General features: G+C 36.2%; 1 protein-coding gene across 2 annotated transcripts in view; it reads right to left on the minus strand.

Moving 5' to 3' along the window:
- The window catches only part of SMURF2 (SMAD specific E3 ubiquitin protein ligase 2), a 121,384-nt gene that overhangs the window by 14,484 nt on the left and 83,681 nt on the right, over positions 1 to 23,219 (minus strand). For both annotated transcript variants that reach the window (XM_037127988.2, XM_037127989.2), the window contains 7 exons: positions 22,357 to 22,441; positions 20,202 to 20,285; positions 17,777 to 17,979; positions 15,710 to 15,794; positions 11,862 to 12,020; positions 8,375 to 8,570; positions 4,964 to 5,067 (listed from right to left, as the gene is read on the minus strand). In XM_037127988.2, coding sequence (XP_036983883.2) covers positions 4,964 to 5,067; positions 8,375 to 8,570; positions 11,862 to 12,020; positions 15,710 to 15,794; positions 17,777 to 17,979; positions 20,202 to 20,285; positions 22,357 to 22,441 — 916 coding nt within the window. The remainder of the gene's footprint in view (positions 1 to 4,963; positions 5,068 to 8,374; positions 8,571 to 11,861; positions 12,021 to 15,709; positions 15,795 to 17,776; positions 17,980 to 20,201; positions 20,286 to 22,356; positions 22,442 to 23,219) is intronic.

A 23,219-nucleotide genomic window follows, 5' to 3' on the forward strand; every position in this document is an offset into this window, starting at 1 on the left:
AAAGGAGTGGACCAGAAAGAGGAAAAAAATGACCAAACAGAAAAGGATGAAGAAACAAGAATTCAAAAAATGAGGAGATGCTTAGGAACCTCCAGGACATCTTTAAACACTCCAACATCCGAATTATAGGGGTACCAGAAGGGGAAGAGCAACAGCCACAAGTGGAAAGCTTATTTGAACAAATAATAAAGGAGAACTTCTCCAATCTGGAAACGGAAACAGACTTCCAGGAAATCCATGAAGCTCAGAGAGTCCCAAAGAACTTGGACCCAAGAAGGAACACACCAAGGCACATCATCATTACATTAGCCAAGATTAAAATGAAGGAGAGAATACTAGAAGCAGCAAGAGATAACAATACAGTCACTTACAAAGGAGTTCCCATCAGACTGTCAGCAGATTTCTCAAAAGAGACCTTACAGGCAAGAAGGGGCTGGAAAGAAGTATTCCAAGTCATGAAATCCCAAGACCTACAACCAAGATTGCTCTATCCAGCAAAGCTTTCATTTAGAATGGAAGGGCAGATAAAGTGCTTCTCAGATAAGGTCAAATTCCAGGAGTTCATCATCACCAAGCCCTTATTATATGAAATGTTAAAGGGACTTATCTAAGAAAAAGAAGTTAAAAAACCATGAACAGTGAAAGGACAGCAAACTCACAGTTATTAACAACCACACCTAAAACAAAAGCAAACTAAGAGGACAGCTAGATCAGGAGCAGAAACATAGAAATGAAGATCTCATGGAGGATTAGCAACAGGGGAGTGGGAGGAGGAGAAGGGGGGAGAAATAAAGAAAATAAGTAGCATAGACAGTAGATAGAAAATAGGGAGGAGGGCAAGAATAGTATGGGAAATATAGAATCTAAAGAACTTGAGACGTGGTCATAAACTAAAGGGGGGAATGGTGGGGGAGAGGGGTACAGGGTAGAGGGGAATGAAGGGGGGGAATAGAACAACTGTAATGGCATAATCAATAAAATTAAAAAATAAAGAAAATGTCATTATCCATTTCATCACCTTTTTTTGTGTAATCCCTAAAACATTCTGTGATAAAAGTGTAAGTGGTCACTGGAAACTTGGAAGTGGTACAGAACAACCAAAAAGTACCTGCTCGCCCCAGTCCGTATCTTTTGGTGTGTTCTATAGCACTTGTCAGTTTCATGTGTACATCAATATTTATAAAACCTCATAATAAACAGGACTATCACCTTAAATTTATTAAATCCTTCATATTTCTCAAAGTATGAAAGATAAGTTATTCATAACTGAAATATGAGGGGGATCCAAAAATGGAATTTATTTTTTAAATTGGGTATTTATTCTTATATGCTTAAAGTTCAGTCACCTTCAAAGTCCTCTCCATTTGATGCAATATACCTATTGAGACATTTTTCCACCTCAAAACAGTTTTTGAACTTGTCAACTTTGATGCCTTTTATTGCTTCTGCCATTTTTTGTTTCACCTCTTCCACAATGGCAAAATGTTTCTCTCTGAGGACTTTTTTCATCCGGGGAAACAAACAAACAAACAAAAAAACGTCTCTCAGGGTGAGATCGGGTAATAGGGAGGGTGGGGCAGAGGTCATGTCCCACCTCGTTTTTGGTCAAACACTGCTGAACATTCCATGTGGTGTGGGCAGGCACATTTGTAAATCACCCATCATGAAATGGGAAAATACATTGAAAGAGTCTTCAAAAAAAAAAAATTCAATGAGAATGAATGCAGCCTACCACAGCAACACCAGCTGGTACAGATACAGATGGGTTCCTGAAACACTCATCTAGCAGGGGAAGCCTGTACTACAAGGGGCCCACCCTCCAAAAGATAATACTGGTGGGGTTTTCTTGGGGGGGGGGTGTCTTCCCTCATACAATCACTAGTTTAGGACTTAAAGAGATATAGTTCTAGTCTCAATTCTTGTCATTCTTCACCTAAGAAAGGTATCTAAATGACATGTTGTTGTTATGGATTAAACACACCAAATAATATATTTTTAGGAAATACAATAAAGTGCTTTTAATAAGAAGTTAAAGAACTATGTTTTTAAATTCTATAATGTGATGGAATCTAGCTCAAATCACTACCATTTATTTTATACTTGAAAAACTCTAGAGATTAAAAACAAGTGAGGTAAGCCCTGGCTGGTGTAGCTCAGTGGATTGAACACAGGCCTGCAAACCAAAAGATTGAGGTTCAATTCCCAATGAGGGCACAGGCCAGTTCCCAGGGGGGACACATGAGAGGCAACCACACATTGATATTTCTCTTCCTCTCTCCTTCCCTTCCCTTCTCCTCTCTAAAGATAAATAAATAAAATCTTAAAAAACAAAAACAAAAACAAGTGAGGTCTCCACATAAGTAACTTTCCTACCACATAACACTCACCTGACATGTCTTATATGCTTTTTATACATGTTTTTTTAAAAAGAAAATTCAAATTTTTGTTTTGTTTCACCAAGTATTTAGAACATACATCAAAGCAGAACCCAACGGCTTTTGGGTCCTACTACAGAGAAAGATCAGAAAAAAAACAGTTCACTGCCACTCCCTTTTAGTCGGCCCAAACCCTGAGAGCAGTGAGGTTAAGAGATAAACAACAGCCCTGACCAGTCTGGCTCAGTTGGCTGGGCATCGTTCCACAAAGCGAAAGGTCATGTATTCAATCCCAGTTAGCACATATGTGTGGGTTGCGGGTCTGATCCCTCATTGGGGCACCTACGAGAGGCAACTGATTGATGTTTCTCTCTCACATCAATGTTTCTCCCTCCCTACCTTTAAAAATAAATAAATACAATTTTTTTTTATAAAAAAGAAATAAACAACAAAAAACCTACTTATTTGGCCTATCCATATAATTATAGCATTTAGAGTCTATTAGCAAATAATTAACAGATTTTCTCAATAAGCATTCAAAATCAAGTTAAGAATAAATCATAAGAATTCCATAGAATGTACTGTGATGTATAAATGATCAATTCTAAATATCCAAAAAAAAACAGAACGGCAAAAAAAAAAAAAAAAAACGGGGCCCCCACACCCCCCCCCCCGCCCAACCCCCCCTCCGCGGAAGGGCACCCACAAACACCAGCTGTGAGAAGCGGCAGAGGGGGTCGCCATTTCCCCGCTCTGGCCACGCCCCCACATACAGCGTCACAACCCAGCGACCTGGGACTCCAAGGCACCACTTCTTAAAGGGCCCAAACAGACCAAGAATGGCACAGGAGGATCTCAGAGCCCCAGAAATAAATCTAAGCGATGAATAGCAAATCTCACAGACGCACAGTTTAAAACATTGGTTATCAAGATCCTCACAGAACTGGTTGATTATACGGACAAATTAGACAAATATATGAAGGCGAAACTAATTGAAATGAATGGAATTGCACAGGACACCAATAGCAATGAAAAGGAAACTGGGACTCAAATCAATGAAGTGGACCAGAAGAAAGCAAATAATGGCCAAACAGAAAAGAGTCAAGAAGCAAGAATTCAAAGAAATGAGGAGAGTCTTAGGAACCTCCAGGACATCTTTAAACGCTCCAACATCCGAATTATAGGGGTACCAGAAGGGGGAAAGGCACAGCCACCAGTGGAAAACTTATTTGAACAAATAATAAAGGAGAATTTCCCCAATCTGGCAAAGGAAATAGACTTCCAGGAAATCCAGGAAGCTCAGAGAGTACCAAAGAAGTTGGACCCAAGAAGGAACACACCAAGGCACATCATAATTATATTAGCCAAGATTCCAGTGAAGGAGAGAATCCTAGAAGCAGCAAGAGATAAGGGGACAGTCACCTACAAAGGAGTCCCCATCAGACTGTCAGCTGATTTCTCAAAAGAGACCTTACAGGCAAGAAGGGGCTGGAAAGAAATATTCCAAGTCATGAAATCTAAAGACCTACAACCAAGATTACTCTATCCAGCAAAACTTTCATTTAAAATGGAAGGACAGATAAGGTGCTTCTCAGATAAGACCAAATTCAAGGAGTTCATCATCACCAAGCCCTTATTATATGAAATGTTAAAGGGACTTATCTAAGAAAAAGAAGTTAAAGAAACATGAACAGTGAAAGGACAGCAAACTCACAGTTATTAACAACCACACCTAAAACAAAAGCAAAAAACTAAAAGGAACAGATGAGGACAGAGAAGGGGGGAGGGAGAAAAAAAAAAGGGGGAAAAAAAAAAAAAAATAAAAAAAAAAAAAAATAAAAAAAAAAAAAGAAAACTACCCATTTGCAGTTAAAAAGGTCACAGGATGAAAATAAGTCTACAGATGAAAGCAAGTAATGATAAGTAACAATTATGGGATTCAGTGGAAATAAAATTTAATTAAGAATGGATTTAGACTGGGGAAGTGGTAATACATTGTAGTTCTCTACAATGTTTCTGCTACACTTACATAAAGTGAAATTTCACACCTGGAAAAAGATACTTTATGTATGAATAGAACATAAGAACCATTGATATCTCACACACACACACACACACACACACTCCTTGAACAAGGTTAAAAAGCACGACAATGGAAGCGAAGGGGAACGGTATTCAGTTTACATTATGTCATTAAAGTCTCAAGATTGTTCCTGACAATATACAACAGAAGGAATAATGTGTAGTGAAGAAGAGAGATGAAGAAAATACAGGGCCTGCAGGTTACTAATAATCGACGTAGGGCTGCAGCTAGTTTTCAGAGGAAGTCTCACTGGGCTACATGATCCATTTCATCTCTCTTTCTACCCTACATCCCCTCTAAACATAAATTTTAAAAATCTTTTTTTAAAAATCCATCTTCTCACACATATTATAAGTAAATAAATAAGAAAGAATATCCTCCTATTGCAAATGTTAGGGAATATCACAGTATAAAAAATATCAATGAGAAGGTTACACAACAGGGAGTATCTTAAATTTGTAAATATAAGGAGCCATATGTTATTTTCTGATAAGCACGTCTTTACCTGGCAACCCCTCCGTAGTCAAGACCTTCTTCTCCACGAAACTTTATCATTAATCGCTTCCAGAGATCTTTTGGTCTCATTTTCATGACCTGCCGATATGACTCCTGAAAAAAAGTTAATATACTGTAATTACTAGGTGCTTTTAACCTGTTATTTAAACTCTCCCTCCCATTCCACCTACAAAACATTTTTATTTAAAATGTTGAAAGGTGAAATTCAACAATCAAATCAATGAATAAACTCCAAGTGTTTGAAACCTCTTGGAACTCCTAATAATAAAATGAATAGATCTTAATACTACTGAAACCGATTCAGTTGATAAATTATTAAAAGCCTACTGAGTGCAAAATTCTATATTTGAATATTATTGATTTTTTTTTTAAATAGAAGGAGGGTGAAAGGGAGGAAGGGTGGAGAGAAAGGGGGCAGGGGAAAGAGAGAGAGAGGTCAATCTGTTGTTGCACTTATTTACGTACTCACTGGTTGTTTCCTGTATGCGCCTCAACCATCGACTGAACCTGAAACCTATGAGTATCAGGACAATACTCTAAGCAACTGAACTACCTAGCCAGGGCCGCAAAATTCCATATTTAAGTTCTATGAACCATAGTAGTGATTCCTTTCATATTAAAAACAGAATTTGATAGTAGAAGTACCAAAAATTTTAAAGATGGATTACCTAAATCTAGGTCATCAGCACTAGTAGGAAATAAAGGTTAAAAAAAAAGAAATTTTCAAAAGAACGTAAGTAATCATTAGTGTTCTCTTCATTAAATCGGCAGTGTTATATTATTTTAAAATACAAATGACTGAGGACTTCCGCCAAGATGGAGGTTTAGGTGGATGTGCCGTGCCTCCTCACACAACCAAGTTTAGGGACAACTAAATATTAGCATCAGAAAACACAACCAGAACACGGAAAACTGAACTTTTCGGAAGTCCGCTGGCGTCGGGTGAGGAGTTACAAAGGAGGGCTCGGTGGACCCGGGCGCGGAATCCAGACGCGCGAATCCAGTCCCACGGGTTCCAAACCCAGGATTGGACCTAGTGAGCGACCGGGCAACCCACCGGGTGAGCGACTGCAGAGGAGACAGTGGGGAGGCGGTGCAGCGTGTTGACTGTGGTTGCCTAATTGCGCGCGAGTGAGGGAGTGAGCGGTTGGACCGGCGGCGAAGACGACGGCGGCCGCGGCGGCAATAGAGGGCGCCGCCATTTCCCCGCTCTGACCACGCCCCCACATACAGCGTCACAACCCAGCGACCTGGGACTCCAAGGCGCCGCTTCTCCCACTTAAAGGGCCAGAACAGACCAAAAATGTCGCAGGGAGACCTCAAAGCCCCAGAGATAAATCTAAGTGACGAAGAAATAGCAAAACTCTCAGACGCACAGTTTAAAACACTGGTCATCAGCTTCCTCACAGATCTGGTGGATTATAGCCACAAATTAGAGAAACATATGAAAGCTAAATTAAGGGAAATGAATGGAATTCCACAGGAAACCCATAGAGATGAAAAGGAAACTGGGACTCAAATCACTGGAGTGGACCAGAAGAAACCAAATAATGGCCAAACAGAAAAGAGTCAAGGAGCAAGAATTCAAAGAAATGAGGAGAGTCTTAGGAACCTCCAGGACATCTTTAAACGCTCCAATATCCGAATTATAGGGGTACCAGAAGGGGGAAAGACACAACCACCAGTGGAAAAACTATTTGAACAAATAATAAAAGAAAATTTCCCCAATCTGGCAAAGGAAACAGACTTCCAAGAAATCCAAGAAGCCCAGAGAGTACCAAAAAAGTTGGACCCAAGAAGAAACACACCAAGGCATATCATAATTACATTAGCCAAAATTAAAATGAAGGAGAGAATCCTGGAAGCAGCAAGAGCTAAGGGGACAATCACCTACAAAGGAGTCCCCATCAGGCTGTCAGCAGATTTCTCAAAAGAGACCTTACAGGCAAGAAGGGGCTGGAAAGAAATATTCCAAGTCATGAAATCTAAAGACCTACAACCAAGATTGCTCTACCCAGCAAAACTTTCATTTAGAACGGAAGGACAGATAAGGTGCTTCTCAGATAAGGCCAAATTCAAGGAGTTCATCATCACCAAGCCCTTATTATATGAAATGTTAAAGGGACTTATCTAAGAAAAAGAAGTTAAAGAAACATGAACAGTGAAAGGACAACAAACTCACAGTTATTAACAACCACACCTAAAACAAAAGCAAACTAAAAGGACAGCTAGATCTGGAGTGGAAACATAGAAATGAAGATCTCAAGGAGGGTTAGCAACAGGGGAGTGGGAGGAGGAGATGGGGGGAGAAGGTACAGAAAACAAGTAGCATAGACAGTAGATAGAAAATAGGGGGGGGGCAAGAATAGTATGGAAAATATAGAACCTAAAGGACTTGAGACACATGGACATAAACTAAAGGGGGGGTAATGGTGGGGTTGGGGGGGCAGGGTGGAGGGGAATGAAGGGGGGAATAGAACAACTGTAACAGCATAATCAATTCAAAAAAATAAATAAATTAAAAAAAAAACAATAGGTAGAAAATAGATGGGGGGAGAGCAAGAATAGTATGGAAAATGTAGAATCTAAAGAACTTGTAACACGTGGACATAAATTAAAGGGCGGGAGTGGTGGAGGAGGGGGTGTGCAGGGTGGAGGGGAATGAAGGGGGGAATAGGATAACTGTAATTGTGTAATCAATAAAATATATTTTTTAAAAAAGACATGCAAAAAATAGCTTGGTATTTGATAATGGATCATCTAGAAATAAAACACCAAATTTAAAAAAAGGAAAAAAAAAATACAAATGACTGACTAAAAACAAGGCCAGAACTGTTCTGAGAGAAAAAGTTCATCCTTTAGGAAAATAATAATCAAGTTCCCAAACATCTTGCCCAGGAACCCACTAATGAGTGGGAAGTCTGTAACTTGGAACTTTGCCACCAATTATGTACGAACTCTGAAGTTGATGCTAGGGCTATAAAATCCAAAGATAAAAGAATATACTAGAAAGGAAGATTTTCAATGAAATAAGGAAGTAGTCCAAGAGTAACTAAACAAAATGATTTTCTGAGTTAAGAGTCCTTTACCTTTTGGATGAATTAGAAAGTAAGGGATGGATAATACTTGTGGTCTTTTAAAGCTCACTAACATTAAATATTTGCAATGCAGAGACCAAGCTGAACCAACTAGACCACCAAACACTCTTCACCTCATTTAAATGTTTTTCTCATACATTAAATCTCGCCAATATTATTCCCTTTAATCTCCACAATTAAAAGAGAAATTAATGAAAACTCTCCCCCATTCTAAAGAGTCCCAAAAAGTATTCTCAGAAAACACAGAGCAACACATTAAATCTTAATTTTTCTCTACTTTAAAAGAAGATTTGTAAGTTTACCTCAAAAATCTCTTCCCTGGAAACCTCAATTCGGCAATGGCCAGCTTGAGGCTGCTGCTGGGAGAGTTCTTGCCGCAAAATTTTCAGTTTCTGAACCAGGTCTCGCTTGTACCGGGGGACTGTCAGGCACTCTGTGTCATCAGGGCATAAGGACACCACTTGCTGTTGCTGCTGGTCTTTCAACTGGTTCTGCCGACTAGAAAAGTAAACAAAAATACTATTAAAATATTTAAATGGAAAAGATTACATTTATACATTGTATACAAGTATACAATTACAATTACTATTGTGTAATTACAATTATACAATTATACCATTATACATATGTATAATATATTATACATATGTATATTATACATACAATAGTATATTTAATGTACTATTATGCATTATACCATAAAACAAGTCTAGCGATATCATTTACATGGCATACTGAGTTCTTGGTTTGTCCTTTTCGACACTGATAAACTAGCTCCGAAGTTTATTTCTCAAAAGCCATATGAATTTATGGAATTGGACAATGGAGTTTCATCTGCAAAGCTGTATACGGCTGTTGAGAACAAATTTCTCAGATACCATTTCCATCTTTCTTCTGCATAATTTACTGTCACCCATTTTAAAACCCTGGCCTATGCCAAGCTCTGTTGTGCCTGTTATCTGGGGTCTGTGTCTCTGGCAGAGACACACAGCCTGCACTGGCGGGCGGGCGGGCCCTTCTCCTACACACACTCCTCTAGGCCACAGGAACGCGGGCGGTCACGTGACAGGACGGGCACGAGAAGTGAGCACTTTACAAACAAGTCTAAATGCTTAGCAGAGTGACTGCTTTTCCTTTATTGTGGTAAAATATATGTAACATAAAACTTACCATTTTAATCATTTTTAAGTATAGATAGGGTCAATGGAAGTACGTTCACACTGTTGTGCTAAAGTGACTTCTAACCACACATGTATGATTTACCTCAAACACATAAAATAATCTTTCAGATATAGCAGAAATACAGTAATTTTTAAAAAGCAAGTTACCCAGAGATATTTTGATTCTCCTAGCAAAAATATTATAAGTTGCCTCTAAGAATTTTTTGAAGAACCTTATGATATAATAAAGTAGTTAATTCCAGTAAGTTCAGACAATTTGCTACTGACGCCTATGGAGACACTGAGGGAATGATTCGGTTGGAGTTTTTACATATAACAGAGAAGAACACAATCTCCTAACTTACAGGTAAAGGGCAATGGTAGCTATGATAAAACAAACAAAAATAACTTTCAGGTCTCTGACAAATCACCCAAACTTATTTTACACAGAGTGGTTCTTGTGTACTAGACCCAATTTTATACGTAAAATGTAACTATGGAGAGAAAATGCATCTTTGATGAAAATTACAAATCACTATTTAGTACTCTCACAAACTTTTATAATAAAGGTGTTTTTTACACACATATACAAAAATCAAAACAATATATTTTACTTTATTTTTTAAAGGATTTTATTTATTTATATTTAGAGGGGAAGGGAAGGAGAGAGGGAGAGAAATATCAATGTATGGTTGCCTCTCCTGTGTCCCATTCGGGAACTGGCCCGGGAACCCAGGCATGTGCCCTGACTGGGAATCGAACCACGATCCTTTGGTTCACAAGCCTGTGCTCAATCCACTGAGCTATACCAGCCAGGTCAAAAACAGAATATATTTTTTAAATACTGCCTAAACAATTATATTCATCCTATGCAAAAGAAAAAAAATGAGCTTGGGTATATCTTACACCAGATACAAAAATTTAACTCAAAATGGATCAGAGACTTCAATGTAAAACTAAAACCGTAACTTCTGAAATACAGAAATAAACTGTTATGACTTGTGTTAGGCAAAGGTTTCTTAGCTATGACGCCAAAAGCAATTCATAAAAGAATAAATGGATAATTGAACTTCATCAAAATTTCAAAGAAAACTTTGAAAGACAGCTCTTCAAAAGATACCATTAAGAAAATGAAAAGACAAGAAGACTAGTCACAGACTAGAAGAAAAATCTTTCCAAAGCATATACCTGATACAGGATTGCATTGCAAATATGTAAAGAAAACTCTCAAAACTCAAGTTTTTAAAAAATCAATTTTCAAGAGGAGGCAAAAAATTTCACCAAAGATACAGAGATGACAAAAAGCACAGAAAAAGACATGCTCAACATCATCATACGTGAGAGAAATGCGAATTTAAATGATAATGAGAGAAACCACTAGACACCAATCAGAATGTCTCAGTAAAGCATTAAGTGTTGGTAAGGGTACAGAGCAACTACAACTCTCACAGACTGCTGGCAGTTGTATCCTCTGTAACACACTGATGATAATAATAAAGTACTTCCCTGGTTCAGTGAGCCATGCTAGCAAATTACTGAACTCCCCAACTTAACACCAACTAGTAAGAACTGGGACTTGGAGTTAGCAACTGAAGTCAGGACAGTTTTGAAGGACAGAGTCCTTAACCTGTGTGGCCTGACACTAACTGCACATACTGTCGCACTGTATTCAATTGTTGTGCACCCTGCTGGTATCTGGAGACTTGGAGAACTGATAGGTACGACACACTTGGTGCTGTAAGTTCCTTGGGTAGATGGTCATGTGAAAACACAAACTGGGATGGTATGTCTACAAGCCAAGGAACAGCAAAATTTCCAGAAACCACCAAAAGCTAGGTAAGAGGGAAGGAACAAATTTTCCTTCAGAGCCTCCAGAAGGAACAAAGCCTTGCTGACAACTTGAGTCTGAACTTCTGGCCTCCAGAATTGCGAGAGAATGAAATTCTAATTGTGGCATTTCACAGCAGCCCTAGGAAATGAGGGTGGAAGCCCCACAGGAAGCGACGGGAGGGGGAATTACAGAGAGGCACGAGAAAACTTTTAGGATGATGGATATTGTTCACTATCCTCACTGTGGTGGGTTTTGTGGGTGTATAGTATGTCAAAACTTAAATTGTACATTTTAAATATGCACAGTGTATACTGTATGTCACTTACATTTCAATAAAGCTGATTTAAAAAATCTAAGGTACATTGAGTCCATTCACAAAGAACTGTCTGAAAAACTATGTCCTGCAAACAGGAAAGAAGACAAAGGTAGAAAACAAAACTAACAGCAAAAAAGGCTCTGGAGTGCACTCAGCTATCATGGAGCAATTTCTGATACACTCCTGGGGGATAAATATTCATCCACTCCATAAAGCAGCCTGTCTCGTCAGGTGTGCCAGGGTGCACCTCTGACATATACCCTTCTCCTAACGTTTCAGGACAGGTGGCTATTTAAGCACAGTGGGATTAAAATACTCATACGTCAAAGTAAAACTTGACATATTCTTATATAAAATTTTGTTCAACAAAAGTGATTTATAATTGAAGACAGCAGACACCCTGTCACATTTATTACAAACAGCATCATCAGTCTTCTCTTGTTCAGACTCGCATTTTCACATACATTGTTTCAAAAACTTACTTTAAAACTAAATGCAAGTTAGCAGAGAGCCGAGGATCTGTAAATTGTGTTGTCCTGTTGTTATGGTCAACAAAATAAACTCTGCCTGTTGCTGTATTACGGATCTCCCATCCAGGAGGCAATGGACCAAGCTCTTCACAATTGATGTTGCTAAGATCCCTGCAAAAACAAACATAAAATAAAAAATACCTCATTGCTAGGCCTGCTGAGCCAAGCAAGTATAAATGACACAGAACAATTCCATGAAGTCTGAGAAAATGTATTGTTTCAGAAACCTGAGATGTTCGACTGGAATCTTTAATTCCCAATGGTTTAACAAACTTGCATATTCAAAACCCAATCCATAAATGGCTCAGAAAGTTTGTTCCTGGGCTTTAATGTGACACAGATTTTAAGTTAATATAAAAGTAATCACAACACTTGCCAGCATAAACTATACTTCAATACTTACCTGACAAAATACTGTTTCACAAATGTCAGTGGTATAAGGAATTAAGCGTTTTCTAAAATTTCTCTTCAGTTCTTTCTATCATTAGTACACCATAAAATTTGTGTAAAGAAATGTTCATTTCACTATTAATTTTAAGCTCTCCCACAAAGAAAAACTAGAAATATTATTAAAATTATGATCTTAAAAATAATTACCGTATACATTTTAAAGCATAACTTCTCCACTTTGAATTCTGAAAGCTGTAAAGCTAGTGAATGAAGAACCTGTTTAAGACATGCAGGAATAACACTCTAAGGCTTACTGCTACGATAAAAAAAAACAAAAAGACTTTAATAGACCAAAGACCATTGTTACTGTATCACTTTTTTTTTTTTAGATGTTATTTATTTATTTTTAAAGAGAGGAGAGGGAGGAAGAAAGAGAGGGAGAGAAACACTCATCAGTAGCTTCTCTGACATGTACCCTGACCAGGGACTTGGCACACCAACCCAGGCATGTGCCCTGACAGGGAACTGAACCAGTGACCCTTCAGTTTGTAGGCTGGTGCTCAATCCACTGAGCCTTGCCAGCCACAGCTGTATTATGCATTCCTAAAATAACCATTATATACAGACGAAGATATACAAGACCTTAAAAAAATGATATAAAAGCAGCACGTCTAATGTAAACTTAGATAATTATAGTGACAAATTTCATCAAAATCATGTTTTAAAAGTTAAACTAGAAAAGAAATTGCCTGAAATCATCTCTTCTTGGTCATAATGAAACAAAGTGATAGGCACATACAAACATCCATAGATTTTTTTGAAACAGTAATTCTGGCTTCTGCTTATAGGTGCTCCAAGAGACTCTTCCACCGCAGAACAACTAAAGCTTGAAAAGAACACACTATTTGAGACAACGTGAGTCTCAACGCAGTCAAGGGAAAAGTTCTAAAAATCCTTCCTTAACCCTGAGCAGCAGGGAAGCAGAAGGGTAGGCCTACTGGTGTGTAGCTGTTAACTGGGAAATGTCTCGGGCCAGCAGCAAAGATGGAAAAGGAAATGTGAAACTGCCCCCTAAGATGAGAACTAAAAGGACGGATGAAGTGATTCCAGGAAAACTTCCTAAATTCCTACTTTGGGTCCACAGAACTCAAACCAATTAAGATCAAACAAACTCACAAAGATCACCAAACACTTCAAAAAGGAAAGTCTGGATGACTGAGAGTCAGTGGAAACAATAAACCACAGAGTTAGATTCCCAAGTACTGCCAGAGATCAAACAGAGAGAGAGCAGCAATGACATGCAACATTAAAAAAAAAAGTTAGGGAACAATTACAAAGGCAAACAATCAGTGAGAGATTATCAAGCATAAACAGATTTTTAAAGTGGAACTTTCAGAAATGAAGAGCAAATATTGAAATCAAAGAATGAATAATTCTTTTTATATAATGCAGAATTTAATTTTATATCATTTTATTTACAACTTTATAAATCTAGTCATATATGGATGAATGGATGGGAAAGTTCTAAAGAACTGATTAAAAGAACAGAAAACTGGAAACAATCTTTATTTCCACTTGGAAAATGACTGAAGAAAAATGGAATGTTACACAGCCATAAAAAGTAATAGTGTTTCAAGACTATATAGTCAGTGTGTAATGGCATTAATTATTGTTTTAAAGAGATATGTAAAACTTGACGAAATGGGACTTCTCAGATAAACCTAAGCTTACTGGATATCTTTAAATAAAGTATCTGAGGTACAGTATTTTATAAATGTCTTTGAATAGTGATGATATTTTAATAGAATCTAAATGCTTATAGTCTGCTTTGATAAAAGATCCTCCACATAAATGGTATGTTTACTAAAGGGTCCTCTAAAAACAAAGGACATGATATATGATATAAAGATGATTTTTAAGATAACAATTTGAAGTATAAAGACTAAAGAAAAAGAGCCCATAGCATAATTTCATAAAGTTATTATTCAATACTTAACATGAAATATTCTTTAAGATTTTGTTTATTTATTTTTGGAGAGAGAGGAAGGGAGGAAGGATAAAGAGAGGGTGAGAAACATCAATGTGTGGTTGCATCTCATGCACCCCCTACTGGAGACCTGGCCCACAACCCAGGCACGTGTCCTGACTGGGAATTGAACTGGCAACCCTTTGATTCAAAGGCCAGTGCTCAATCCACTGAGCCACAGCAGCCAGTACACATGAAATATTCTTAAACCTTTATAGAAACTACATAATCATTAATGAAAAACTAACGTTCCTTAAGAGTAAGAACATATTACCAACAGTGCTGCCAAAATCTATTTCATCTTCTGATGCCAGCTTACATACTATTCTTTCAACAGATAACTCAAGATCTACTTTAACTATTGTAAAACATTTAGTTTTTTAAAGAGCACTTTGTTCTATACATTTCCTTCTAACAATTTTAAACTATTTTATTAAAAAGCTGATCATTGACCTTCAGTTGGAATAACGGAATCCATAACACTTCTTTTCACATTTTACATAATAAAAGTCTTGTTGCTAAAAGACAGGCTGTGGTTTTTTTCAGTGAGCTTATTAATAAGACAAAAACTTCCTCCCCATTACTATTTTTAAACTAACAGCTTATATTACCAAGACACAAAAATGACAATCTTGATAATTAGTGATATCACATTTCTTTGGTTGTTGCCCTTAAAAGAATCTAATTAAGTTCTATGACAAAGTAAAATAGTTTCGTTATTATAGTTTTATTTATAAATAAAGTAAAGGTATCAAGGTAATCCAAGATCAGCCAGTCACATCTGGTTTTGATTCAAATACATGAATCGACAAGTAGAGCTTTGAGTGTAAGCTTTAAGGGGGGAAAAACATCTCAGGTAAATGCAGTAAATGCCTGTAGTTCAAATACACAAAATTTGGCATTTAATAGATTTTAACTTAATTATGCTATACTTCTATATTAAAGTGAAACTTTATTAAGGAACACATAAGAGAACACTGAATACACTTTTATAAGGTTAAAATAAACTATTTTTTTAAAAAGCCTAACCAGAAATATCAATTTTCTATCCTTTAAAAAAAATATATGTATGGTATGTCTTTTCTAAGATTTTATATTTTTTTCCCCAGGTCTGTTTTCAAACTCCTAAAACCCATGTTGTTGCCCAGATTTCTTAAAAAGGGGAATGTGGAGAGGGACTGAGGATTGGTTGGGGGTAGGACACTGGGGTAGAGTTACAGAGAAGTAGGTAGGACTTTATACTAAATGTCAAATGGACATGAATATTAGAAAAAACCAAACTTTTAAATAAACTATTTTAAGAAGGTGAAGATCAAGTAATTGAAGAAATCCTAGGTAAAATAGATATTCAAGGGTATGGAGAGTACTTAGAATACATTCTTACCTAGGCACTCTTGGATCATGCCATGTGCTCACACCAGTCTGAGTATGCAAGAAATACACCTGACCTTGTTGTGTTGTCCTCTGTTCTGTAAAATTAAGAAATACTACTAATAAAAACATATTCAAAATGTCCAAACCAAAGACAGCTATAGACACAAGACTATTAATAAGTAAATTATCCAAATTACCAATCTATATTACTACAAAAATCTTGCTTTACAAATCACGTGTTCTGAACTCAGAATACATTTTGTCCTGGAAATAATCTTATCAATAGTAACGAGGGGTCACGGGCCAACTAATCTAAAGCCACATTGCAATGCAAAACAGAAAACAAGTTTGTGGCAGTACCACAAATTCAACAAAACAAACGTGAGAAAAATGATCTTTTCTTTGTCTAGAATGTGGATCCTGAGGGGAGCAAAAGAAGGCTCAGAGAAAGAGGCCAGGCAAGTAGGAAGATTCTGAGGTACTTCCAGAAACTTTCAAAGGGTCTGCTGGACAGTAATGTTTTTTTTTATTACGCCAATTTTATACCAAAACTTGTGGGGGGTGATTTTCTTGAGAGAGGTGTATTCTCAACACTATATTTGCACTTAAACAGAAGTGAAAAAGACGGAATGCAGGGGAGATACTCTATAGTCAAAAACAGGCAAAGATGGAATAATCATCAAGTTAGAAAGAGGAGGACTAAAGCACAGTGTGCATATTGGGGAGAAAAAGAGTCAAAGTGGACATTAAGTCAAAGCCCCAGGGAAGAAAGGAGAACGCCATGGAAAAGAGAAAATATGTGAAAGGGTCCCTTCCCTGGTGGCTTTAAGTCTTTATGTAGTCATGTTTTTAAGAAACAGACTTTTTTCTTAAACAATATCTAATGAGAAATTCCAACATATAAAACGATAATACTATTGCTAATATTTATTATTATAAATTTAATTTGTTTATAAGCCTATAACTAAGTCAATAAATTTAAACCTTTTAAAATTATAAACATAAAAATGTTTAAAACTGATTATAGATAAGAACTGCAATACTTTTAGCCTTGGTGCCCTCTTTACTCTCTTTTGGTTGGATTAAAAAATGTTTAATCCATGTCATACAAATATTATAAAAGTAAAACCACCCCCACTCCAAACAGCTATGCTATAAGAGCACCTATGCAGCAGAGCACAATTAATAAACAAATTGAGGGGTTTTTTTTAATTAAGAATTAAAATACATTTAAAAATGAAGTTAAAATCATGTATTTGCAGAACTGTTTAAAAAATACCCTACAGTAAAAATAAAAGTTAGATCGGGCGGTTCCCAGTGTTGGTCATTAGGTGTCACCAGCAGCCCAGGACAGTTTATATGGGCAGGCTGTTGAGAGGAGGATGCTTCCTTAGCATTTAGCAAGGAAGGAGAGAACAAGTTCATACTATCTACAAGAGTTCACAAGTTTTAATTAATTTAGAAAGTTCTGTATTCACCTAGAAGATCCATATCATCTTCCACATGAAATTGTACAATTCAGGAAATTATATGATTATAATAATTTTATACAAACAGAAATGACTACATCATTTACAATAATAATCTCATTATTCAAATAACCCAAAATTATAGATTATATATATATAGTATATAAATACCACCAGAAAAATGCTTTTGAAGTTATTTCTAAATATGTATGTCTAGAAAATTACATTTCAGGCCTGACTTCAGATTACCATTATCAATAACAATACCATCTTACCTTTATACGGGGCCTACTTACAAAGAAGTCTCATATTGTTTCATATGCTCCTCATAATACTTTTGTGATAGAGAGAGGTATCATTCATCTTATTTCATTATAAAAGAGCAAAAGGCTGAGGTTAAATGACCAGCCCAAGGTCAAACTGTTGGTCAGGTAGTCTTCTACCACTTCAAAGACTTTTCAAAGTTGGAAGGTTTTATATTTACTTTTATTTTCATGCAGAACTCCTAAACCCAGATTAATAACTTCTTTAAAAGTTGATTTTCCGGCTTTCTTAGCAAGCTGAAATCAGTAAACCACACTTTATTTTTTCTTTGTTAGTTGTCATACCATAGCCTTCTGGTAGGTCTGGAGGAGTATGTAAATGTGTCCTGCTCATGTAATTTCTATGTCGTTGTGACCTGACTCTCCTCTCTGCCAGTCTGGGATCTGATGACTGTCCACATGTTGCACCATTTGTTCCACTAATTGGAGTGTTCTCATCAACAAAGCAGCTAAGAGGTCTGCCAGGACTAGAATATTCAGATGCTGGTCTATGGAAAGTAACAGGGAAAAAAAAGTTACTCAATTCAGTAGAGCTCTCTAGATAATGCATGTACTGCAGTAACAATTACTTATAAGAAAATGGAATGATTAATACAAGTATAATGATTCCAAAAACTCTGAATAAAAGCCTGAAATCTCCAAGCACAAGGAAACTCAAGTGATAAGCAGAAAGTCAATTATGTCTTTCAATCATTTCATGTTGATTTTAATTACATTTTACACGAAATCCACATAGATTTTTAGATGTGAGTACTAGCTCACAAAGTCCTACCTCACTTAGCTACAGCCTCCCTCTCATACCTGATTCCCACCATTCTCCCACACTGCTTCTCTCTGTTCCTTGAACTTGAAAAGGTCATCTATTTTAGTACTAGACAGTAGCTCTTCCTTCCACCTAAGATGCTTTTTTCTCCCATTCTTCTAGGCTAAGCTCCTTTTGTTTTTTGTTGGGTTTTTTTTTGGTCATTCAAATCACAGCTTTAGCTTAAATGTGGCCTCTACGAGACATCTGAATCTAATGTAGTCACCCAGGCATTTGATAACACATCAACCCTAATTCCTCAGCATAGCAGTTATTTCAGGTATTTTTATTTGCATCCTTGTCTTTGTCTACCAGCACTTACTGAGAGACAAGAGTGCCTAGTTTGTTCATCACTACACATATCCCCCACACCCAGAATAGTGCTTGGCGCATATAAATAAATATGAGTAGCTCAATAAATATTAAGAGGATAATCAAGAGTTAATTTTCAAACTAACATTTACAACACAATCGGCTTTAAACATGTGGAAATTAAAGTCTATTTTATCAGTTAAATGAGTTAGGAGGAAATGGATTTCACTAAAACACTGACAAGTACACATTCATTTACACTCATACAATAAAAATGGGCTATCTGGCTTCAATAAAAACCTTGGCAGTTTAATACTAGAAATTTAACTCTCAAAAAAGCATTTTTTAAAATGGCAACATGAGCTAAGCTTTTACCCAAGAATCACATCAGAGAAAACTTTGTGATTCAATGAGTTAAGCAATTACTCCTTAGTAAATAAAAGTACGTATAGCTAATGAGAAGCATTTGATATTCTATGTCTGGTGCCAGCCAGTCCTGCTCAGGAAGAAAAGGGAGTGGGGGTGGGGGCAAAACAGTCAGTACAGGTGGCAAATAAACTTTGTTTCTTTTTATTGAACTTTATTTGTTTGTCTTTTTAGCCCTCATCTGAGGGCATTTTTCCATTGCTTTTAGAGAGGGGGAAGGGAGAGAGAAAAATACCGATGTGGGACAGAAACATTGAATGGTTGCCTCCCCATACACACTCAGACTGGGGATCACGTAACTTAAGCATGTGCCTTGACCAGGAATCAAACCCTCAACATTTCGGTTACAGGATGACACTCCAAACGAGTCATACTGGTCAGGGCAAACTTTGTTCTACTTAAAAGAAAATAAAAATGATTAAAAAATTATCCACTTATCCTATTCATTTTTAGTCACTTATAAAGCACTTCCTTGGAGTTTCCAAAAATATCTTGCATTTCTATGTCTTTATACATTAAGCTCCTTGAAGGTCTTTCCACCTTGTTCAATGCTACCGCCCAAATGCTGAGCACAGTGCTACCCTGAACACTTTTCATCACCTTCCCCTTACCTAGGCTAAATCCTGACATTTTTCAGGATGTAATGCAGAAATTCCACTCCTTCAGAGTTTTCCTCTGCAAGTTCCACTATCCCCCTGTCTCTGCACTCTTAAGTCAGGTGCCCCTCCATATGGTTTCCGAGCATTTGGTTCTTATCTTGATTACAGACCTCACTTGAAGCAAAAAATCTAATCATCCCCCTGTATGACTGAACAAATGTAAATTCTCTCTATATATTTTGTTACAACCAATAAATAATGGACTCAAAAAATTAAAAAATTAAAAGAGTCCCAGAAATAAGATAACTTCTCAATTTATTCATTTAACTCATTTAATAAATATTTTCTCAGTACCATCACAGGCCCAGAAGCTATAATAACAGGATAGCCTGCTAAATAATTTTTACTGAAATTACTTTTTAAAAATAATAGCACTTGCTATAAGATCTACTGATCTAGAGCAGTATGAACCAAGACAGAAAATCCAGTAAAAGCCGGTAGTTAAACAGAAAGGGATGACTTCAGGAGCGTGAATAGCACAAGCCATGGACAGATATTTGTATGTTCTTACCGTGTTGGGCGCTCCCATTGTGTAGTTCTTGTTATGTGGTTTAGATACTGGATTCTTCCAGAAGCAGTTCTCCTTTCTTCCCAGCTTAAATAAAAATGATGAGATTAGATATTAATTACTAGGTATGTGGATACTAAATATTTTTAGTGCAATAACCAAGCCAAGAAGAGCTTTGTGAGTATGAATCAAGAATGACAAACTGAGCCCTGGCTGGTGTAGCTCAGTGGATTGAGCAAGGGCCTGTGAAGCAGAGGGTTGCTGGTTCAATTCCTAGTCAGGGCACAATGCTTGGGTTGCAGGCCAGGTCCCCAGTGGAGGACACATGAGAGGCAACCACACATTGACGTTTCTCTCCTCCCCTTTCTCCTTCCCTTCCCCCTCTCTAAAAATAAATAAAATATTTTTTAAAAAAGAATGACAAACTGAAAGCAATATGCAGAATGTTGAAAGAATTTTTTCAACTTATTTTTTTAATGTACAGTATATCTTCTGGAATTCTGAAGCTTCTAAAATATTTACAATGAGGTGTGAGTAGTATTTTCCATCAACCAAACTCTGAGAATCTTTCAATAATGTCAATAATGCTTAATTAAATTACACTAATTTCTGCATAATTGAGGGGGTGAGGGAAGGCCATACTAAAAATAAAAACCACACAATTTTTTTAAAATTTAACTAGGAAAGTATATAAAAGCTTTTTAAATCATTTAGCCTACTCTATTTTTTTTAAACAGCAACAATGCTACTTTTCCCTCAATTCCTTATTAATTACATAACAACAAAAGTTTAATGACTGTAGAAATGTGGTAATGTTAATATTTCCACTAAAAGCACTGGCAGATGTTTGGGGGGGCCTTAAGATATAAAAATAAAGAGATGTTAAGAGGTTCTTTCTTTTCCCCTGTGTTTACAATTATAGTATAATAATGTAAAGAACGTTTAGAATGCTTGAGACTTATACTGTTGTAATCTCCCAGTACTGATTAGTTATTTCACCTTAAATTCCCCCTTCAAAAGTACCATAATCTACTTCATATCCATGAAAGTTAACATATACATCAAGATGCTACAGTGATCTATAAACAAACTTAAATTATAGTGATTTTTAACAGTTCTAACAAAATGAGCAAATACCACAGGCTGGATATAAAATTTTATGTCAAAAATAAACTCAAAACTCAACCAATTACATACTTTAGATAAATATAATTTATAGTATATGTAATACCTCATTGAGGTTAATTAAAAATATTTTGAAACTAAAAAGTAAAATCAGAACAGTGTCACAACTAGTATTAACAAAGATAGTGAAAGTGACAAAGAGCTTTGGAATTAAAGCTTAAACTTATATTCCAGCTCTGCCATTTATCATGTGGCCTTTGGCAAGTTATTTAACACCTTCAAGTTCTAGTTTTTTAATCTGTGAAATGAATGAGGTTAATAATGGTAGTAGCAGTAGTAATAAGAGTAGCTAATTATTTATTAAGCACTTACTATATGCAAGACATTGTGCTAAGTGCTTCACACAAGTGATTTCATTTAATCTTCACAATAATTTATGGCATATGTACTGTTATCATCTTCTTTTATAAATATAAACCAAAGTTTACAGAAGTTAAATAAATTGATCATATTCATGAAACTAGTAAGCAGAAGACTAAGAATTGGATACCAGATGACCTAATTCCAGAATCACATGCAATGAGAATTAAATGAAATAAATGTATTACATAAAGTGCTTATAACAATATCTGACACATGTATGCTCAACGAATGTTACTATATTATAATTAATATTATACAGATTCTCTATCCTATCTTTCTAATAGAGAAATGCCTCAGATTCAGCACTCACTTGCCTTGTTTTGAATAATTTAACCAAACAAAAGGGTTTTCTTTTGGAAGTATAATATTTACAAGAGAGTTCTATTTGTCAAGAAATTTGATTTGTCTCCTAGTCAAAACTTTTAAGAACCAAATTTAACAACTAATTAATGGCTTATTTTATAAATTTATCACAAAATACTAATTTTCCAAGTAAAAGGAAAACCTAGATTCTGGAATCAGCAAATTTTTTAAGTATACAAAAATATCAACTTATTTCTCATTATTATAAGGATATTATCTGCATATTTCTCTAATGACTGTAGCTTACCCATCTGGTAAATCATTATCAAACAAACGACTGCAGTCCACAACTTGTCCTCCTGTGCCTATCCGGTCTCTGGACTGAAGACTTACTATTAAACAACAAAAACATTACTAGGAGCCATAGAACAAAAAAGAATTATAATTAAATAAATACATACATAAATATATACACATTTCTTTAAAAGTCATCTGGCTTAGCTTATTTTCATACTTCAGAATAAACTCTTTAGTTTCTACTAAATTCTGTAATTTCTTTTTCCATGGGATTTTTTTCTTTAGGAATACTAGAATTTTAAGATTTCCTACCTTAAAATGTTCATGGAGAAGAGTCTAGTTACCTTTTTCAATCATACTGGGCAATGCAAGGCATAGTGCACTTAAGAGGCAGAATACATAAAAGGTATATTCAGGTATATTCAATACAAAGGAATGTGAAAAGATCACATTAATCTCAGTTTAATTCTTAACCCATCTTTTAAAAAAATATACTAGATTCTGGCAATAGGGCAAGACCTGAATATCATGAGTTAAAACAGTACATCATCATCCAGTGTAGTATAAAACTACTATTCCCCCAACCCTCTCCTTCCCCCCTCCCCTCTAAAAATTAAATTAAAAAAAAAAAAAAAACCTGGCAGTAAGAGATGTGAACTCTAAATTAGGCTATACCATCTAGTTTAGCACTGTGACTTTGAACAAACCACTTAACTTTCTTGAGGTTGAGATAATCCCAATATAAATAATGAGGAAGTTTGGCTAAATAAGATGCCTGAAGTCCTCACTGCTCTATTATCTTTTATTCTATTTTTTGGCAACTCTCCAGAAAGATAGAAGAGGTACCAAAAAATTGACTACAGCCCAACTTAA

Source organism: Artibeus jamaicensis, unplaced genomic scaffold, assembly GCF_021234435.1.
Source record: "Artibeus jamaicensis isolate MK-2021 breed Jamaican fruit bat unplaced genomic scaffold, CSHL_Jam_final contig_1998, whole genome shotgun sequence".
Lineage (NCBI taxonomy): Eukaryota > Metazoa > Chordata > Mammalia > Chiroptera > Phyllostomidae > Artibeus > Artibeus jamaicensis.